This window comes from Dicentrarchus labrax, unplaced genomic scaffold (assembly GCF_905237075.1).
Source record: "Dicentrarchus labrax unplaced genomic scaffold, dlabrax2021, whole genome shotgun sequence".
NCBI lineage: Eukaryota > Metazoa > Chordata > Actinopteri > Moronidae > Dicentrarchus > Dicentrarchus labrax.
Genome location: NW_026136711.1, coordinates 25,605,319 through 25,611,691, shown reverse-complemented (window position 1 = coordinate 25,611,691; position 6,373 = coordinate 25,605,319). Strand labels below are relative to the sequence as shown.

The window sequence follows — 6,373 nt, the reverse complement described above, 5'->3', positions numbered from 1 at the left end:
TGTTTTGTTTTTTTTCTTTCTTTATTCATTGTTTGTAATCAGTTACACATATTTCCAGGGGGTTTTTTTATTATTTAAGTGTTGCACATTCTTGAGGGATGAGCTTATATTTAGTGGTTGTGAAATTAGTCAAGTGGGTGTCAAAAAATGCAACAACAACAAAAAAAAAGGATTACTACAGGAAAAGGGTGTTTTTGAGTGAGGTAATATTACTAGTCATGTTATTTCCATTAGTTAGAGCTATTTTGTGTCATAAGTAACTTTATGATCAATTTTCACATTTTCCTTTAAAATCTGTTAATTTTTTATTTCTTTTTTTGGTCCTCATTAGAGATTAAAAGTTTGGTCCATTAATAAAAATGAATAGACTTTGATATACTTTTTTTTAAACAAGGCTCCAGCCTCTTAAATATGAATATTTGCTGGTTTTTTTAATAGCATACTATCATTATTGTCTTATTTTGGGGTTTGGACGAAATTAATTCATTAATTCAAGTTCAAGTGAATCCACAAATCTTCATAAGCAACTTTAAAGTCTTCACATAAGGACTCTGACCACTAGAATCATTTTCAAAGCTGTTATAATACCTGAGAGTCCTTTCAATGTATGGATCTACTTGGAACTGAAACAATCAACTAGTGTATCAGTAGAAGATTTAACTTGCAACAACTTTAATCAGTGATCGTTTCCTGGTTTCAGTTTCTCAAATGCAAATATATGCTGGTCCTGTAAGTCTTCTACGACAGCATGTTGGATGGATAGCACACGCACTTTAAATATGCCAAAATTTGAAGACTATGATGTGGATTTTTCGGAGTCTTCTGCCTTTTTATAGCTCAAAGAATTACCGGATTAATAAAGTCTTATAAGTTGCTTGCAGCTGTAGACCTAATAATCAAATATCCAAAAAAAATTGGATTTGTGTTACTTTTTGTGGTTAAGCGTACAGCTCTGCCACGAAATGAACAATCCCTGACCCCACATATCAAACCAGTGACGACAAAGTTGCATCAAGGTCCCCTTCACCATCCAGTGTCCTTCACCTGTAGCTGCACAGAACAGCTCTAAAACAGATAACAGGCAATGATGACACAAACATATGAGAATGAGAGACGAAAGTGTTCCCTTATGTGGCTTTTTGTAAACACACAAGTCAGTTACACAATATCGTCCAGACATAAAAAGAGGAACACTGGTCTGGATGTGTTTGCGAGGACTACCCTCTAGTGGGGAATGAGCAATCCTGCCCAAGCAAAATGCATTATGGGCAATGGTAGCAAAAGTAAAGGAACTCTCACTCTCACTTGTAATCTAAATATTTCACACCCCAGACCACAACTGATGGCATAAATGTGTTCATAAGACTACAACAGGCGTACTTTACAACTTATGTCTTTATTGTACCATAGTACAATCTGTCATACAGATTTAATACAGTATGCATCAATCCCTTGCTTGAGTTTATCCAATTTGTACTGCCTATGCCATCCTTAGCAGTCTTTTTCATACCTTTGTGTCGAATGAAAAATCACTGTCACATAAAAGAGAACAATCTGCTACAATTCTTTAGAATCTAAAATAAATTAAAAAAAAAAAAAATCACTTTAAAAACAAACTAACATCCCATGAATAGCACTGTATCAGACAGGTGTTTGCCCTTCATAGCTCAAATAAAAATTAAATTAAAAAAAGGGCCAGCCAAATGACAATGGCCAGCCCAAGCAGGTGACATTTAAGGCAAATAAAGACTACCATAAGTGAATACAAGTAGAAAGCCTTTACTTTATATACACATAAGTATACCATACTTATATAGAATTCATGACGTTCCATGTGTGACGTGTTTTTGCTTAATTCAACACCATCCAGAGCTAGTCAATCTCTGTTTGTTGGGCCACATGCAGTACATATGAACCATTACAGAAAAACACACCGTGTCCCCACAAGCTCTCGAACATCAAACAACAATCTCTCGCCACTTGTCTTGTATTTAACCAATGTTAGGTGAAACAGGTGCACATGACATGGCTGAGAATGGCAAAAAAAAAGGCAGATCTGTACATGGCTCTTGAAAGAAGGAAAATGAAGATGTGTTTTGTCCTTCACTTTTCTGACACAGTCCATAAAAAGGTGGTTGCAGTTGCTTATTGTTTGACGTGTTGTATATTGCATCTCCATTTCTTCTTTTGTAACTTCAGCAAGGAATTCAAAAAAGGCCTAGTGGATAAGAAGTAGGGAGTCCTCTCACTGATATTGTCTGTAGTCTCCAAAGGAAGGGGAGGGCATGGCAGCAGGGGCGGGTTCCTCTGCATACTGGGGCCCTGAGGAGAGGAAAAAAAGGTAAATTTAAGAGTAACATGACAGCCACAGGCGTAAAGGTAGATTTATAGCACGACTGTATGTCAAACTGTCTTCTTTGTCTATGCAATATCCTTCACGTCCCCCATTATTTATTAAATGACACAAACATTCAGTATCAGAAGCGTTACTCACCAGTTGGGAACTGTGAAGAGGCAAACCTAGTAAGAAGGATTCCTGCGCCCTCTATCAACGCCAGCAGGATACCTCCCATGGCTGCTGAGCCTACCATGGCTACTGGTCCGTCTACAGAGGAACAGGGATTGTTAATATACTGCGTGCATACTGTACAGTAGTCACATAAAAAGTAGATTACACAGGGAGGTACTGTATGTCAGACTCACTGTTTCATTTTTCATTACTCTGTTTTTAAACAAAAAGGTTTAGGAAAATACAGAAAAATGTCCATGTTCTTTATGATATTAACATAACTTAATATAACTACTACGTACAAGCATACAGGTGAGTTCACTTAGTTCAGGTTTAATGTAATTTTGTGACCTTTAATTTTGATAGTGAGGTAGATTTTAATTTTAAACTCTGTTCAGTGTACAACCACGTCACTGTTTGCCTTTTCTATGAGGCATGTATGTGATATCTGTTGACTGTTAGCTGCCAGCTTCTTCTAAGCTTACTCACTTCTTGCAGCAAGGATAGCTCCGGTCATCGCCCCACTTGTGATTGAGTTCCAGGGATCCTCCTTCCCTCGTACTTTTACTAAACCACAGTCGATCATGGAGAAGAGGCCTCCCCAGACTGCAAAGCTTCCTGTAACCCAAAAAAGATTCACTTAAGTTCAAAGGAAATTGTTAAATTAATAATAATAATATTTTGCCATCATTGGAAGTACTCGACACAAAAATTATTCAGTATCAAACACAGGCTCAAACTGTGGCTGCATTTGTCATTTCCTCCTGAATGAAGAATAGTTGGCTTGGATTTATGTCTACTATGCCACTTATAGTAAATCATTGATGCACCCTGATCCAGACGAGAGTCTTTTTAACATCAGTATCTGCTAACAGCAAGTCAGATCTAATGCTTATATTTACTTGAACATTGATTAAGCACATTTTTACGAGCTACTTAATCCAAATCTTAGAGTTCCCTGTTCAAACATATTAAGCTTAAATTATTAATATATGAATTAAAAATTAACTGAGAGAAGTGGCTCTGGAGAGAAGACATTATGTTGGAGTTGCTGGAACAAAACAAATAATCAACTTGCCAGTGTTGCAGAGCGAAACCTCTTCCCTCCAAACTATTTTTGACAAGTACAAACTGTGGTTTGCACAGAGCACTTTAACCTGACAACAGCCAAGTTTATTTTTGTCATTTCAACTAGCCAAAGCAAATTTTGCCAACCTCCTTGTCTGAAGTCAGAGTCATTAACAGATGAGACCAAATATTTAATACTTAAGAGATATTATATAGATGAATTTATCAAAATTGTAATTGTACGCACTGTGAGTAATATAAACAACATGATACCAAGCTGACTACAGCCGCTGACCTTTCCAGCCTACAGAGAGTGAGAATTTGATACTAAAGATAATGCATCACTTTAAGGAAGATAACATTTAAATTCAGCAGGTAGTCTTACCTCCAAGCTGTGGGGCTCTGGTTTTAATGGCAGTCATGCTACCTCTCATTCTGTGGCTCATCCCCTAAAAGAGAGAACAGCAGCAAACAGATCAATGGAAAATCCTTGTTAACTCAGGATAGACTGTATCTTCCTGATGAAGTCAAAATGACAAAGTTGCATATTATGTTAACTGAGTTCCCTTGTACTGTCACTGAAATTACTGAAAAGCATTTTCACTCACCACTTGTTGTTGGTACTGAACCTATTATTCTATGTTTTACTATATTTCTCAGTGTGTGGCGGACGGGCAGACAATGTGCCAACAACAGAGGGTGATTTAAGTGTTGACTCACAATAACAAAACCTGCATGCTCTGACCAGTCTTACATTGCAGGTGATATGATTTGTACAAGGATATTTTAATTGATGTATTTGACTGAGGCAATACAGTGTTAAGCTATATGACTGTACTTACTGAGGGTGCGTTTCTGAACCCTTTTACTGCCTGGAATATTCCTCCTCCAATGGCTCCCATGGTGAAGGCTCCCCCACAGTCGTCCACGATCCTCCATGGGCTAAAATCATATAACAGCCATTAGCGAAGGTCATTGTTATATTAATGTACACGTGCCAATATCTTAAGCTGTCTTGAGTATGGACTGGAAGCCAAAGGTGATTGTAGAGGAACAAGAACTCTTTAATATTGTTAACATGGAAATTAAACAAACCTAATCATAACAAGAAAGAACTAGTTTACATTTAGTGTTTAATTTGGAACTTTTTATAAATACAAACTTATTTAGATGATCATATAATCATATTACAATTACACTGAAAGTAAATAAACAAACAGATGTCCTTTTTTTGCCAAGCAAATTATGTGCTCCATCTATCGCCCATTACAAAATAGGCTAAATGATCACCTACATATCTGACCTCACTGTTAACTTCAAGGGCATCTTCACTTTAACAGTAAATCTAAATGTGTCTAAATGACCTTCAACGTGTCTTGTGTCACCCACACACAGTAAACAACACAACAATTAAAAAACAAAGTAAATATTTTATTTCAAAAGCTACTTTTTACAGCAAAACTGCCAGCTAGATAAAAACAGTGCATGAATCCATTTCTAGACCACTAGAATTTCAACTTATAGCCTGGTTATTACCATACACTGCATAATTAAAAAAGGTTATAACACTATTTAGCACTGGGTCTGGTGATAGCCAAACCTGCACTACACCCTACAAACAACATAAACATAATACTACTACTAAACAGTGGCTAAATGAGCATCACATAACTCCACATCGACACTATTTATTTAAGTTGCTGCGTTTTTCGTGTCTTGGTAGCCTCCTCCAGCTGTTGTGTAATCCTCAGGCTGCCCCCCAACATATAAAGTTAGCACACAGGTGGCTAACTCGACTAGCTCACCAATATGCTGAAGAAAACCACCTTAACTGAGCTAATTTCGCCTGAACAGCTAAAAAATATCGCCTGACATTCACCGTAGATCATATATCAGCTTGTATAAACTCACCGACTGGACTCAGTTACCTAGATATAATGACATGTGGGTGAGTTAACCGACAAGGTCACTAACAACGTGATGTAACGTTAGCCACGGCGGTCTAATGCTAGTACGAACTACCATTACAATTCTATGTAAGGTTAGCATTGGTGCTAACGCAAGGTAACTACCCGGGTTTTAAGATGTTTCGGGTCGTGCCACGTGTTGTACCCTTAAACTAACTATACACACTTAACGTGGCAGCTACCTCAAGTGCGGTCTTGCAGGTGACTCAGTAAAACGCAGCTTATAAACGTATTTTATTTGGTTATAAGACTCACCATGGTTCTCTGGCATATTCCTCCATTTTGTTCTTTCGCTGTTCCCTCTGACGTGATGCTTAACGACAGGCTGACGTAACCACACGACGTCACTTCTTAAAGGAGCATTACGTGTGTTTTTAAAGCGTTACTCAGGTTGGCTTGGTGGGAGTAAATGTTTGAACAGGTTATTTATTGTCTGGTAGGAAAATTAACTTGTTATTACGGTAAACGGATCAACACAAATTTGTTTGTTTGTTTTGTTTTGTTATCCTGTATGTAACATATGTGGGACTTCAAGAAAGGCTTTTTTTCTTTTCTGTATTCCTATTTTAAACTTTCTTTAACAATATCCTTAATGTTACTTAACCCAGAACTGCTGAATAATAGGAACAACACATATGTTTGGTCTTATTATATCAACCACTTTTTTTGGCGTGAATTTTGGCATGGTGGATAGGTCTAAACACTACAATACCCATGAGCCTCTATGAGCATGGCGTGGAAAAGGGGTCAGTCAGAGGCGCAATCAAATCTCAGTGCGTCTTGGGTGCATTCACACCTGTACTTGGAGAACACTTGTTCATGCCAGGTG

At 37.5% G+C, this 6,373-nt stretch overlaps 1 protein-coding gene across 1 annotated transcript; it reads right to left on the bottom strand.

The window, feature by feature from the left end:
* Positions 1–1,377: 1,377 nt before the first annotated feature.
* Positions 1,378–5,960, bottom strand: timm17a (translocase of inner mitochondrial membrane 17 homolog A (yeast)). The gene is made up of 6 exons (XM_051414420.1): positions 5,800–5,960; positions 4,420–4,519; positions 3,963–4,026; positions 2,999–3,127; positions 2,495–2,605; positions 1,378–2,322 (listed from the first exon to the last, which is right to left on the bottom strand). The coding sequence occupies exons 1-6, from the start codon at positions 5,823–5,825 to the stop codon at positions 2,246–2,248; spliced, it is 507 nt and encodes a 168-aa protein (XP_051270380.1). The 5' UTR covers positions 5,826–5,960; the 3' UTR covers positions 1,378–2,245.
* Between the last annotated feature and the right edge of the window lie 413 nt (positions 5,961–6,373).

Excerpts from the sequence above, each read along its gene's own strand:
- timm17a (XM_051414420.1), bottom strand. The coding sequence starts at position 5,825 with ATGGAGGAATATGCCAGAGAACCATG. Across the intron at positions 3,128-3,962 it reads CAGAGCCCCACAGCTTGGAG|GAAGCTTTGCAGTCTGGGGA; the intron begins GTAAGACTACCT and ends TTTGGGTTACAG. Across the intron at positions 2,323-2,494 it reads CTCTTCACAGTTCCCAACTG|GGCCCCAGTATGCAGAGGAA; the intron begins GTGAGTAACGCT and ends TCCTCTCCTCAG.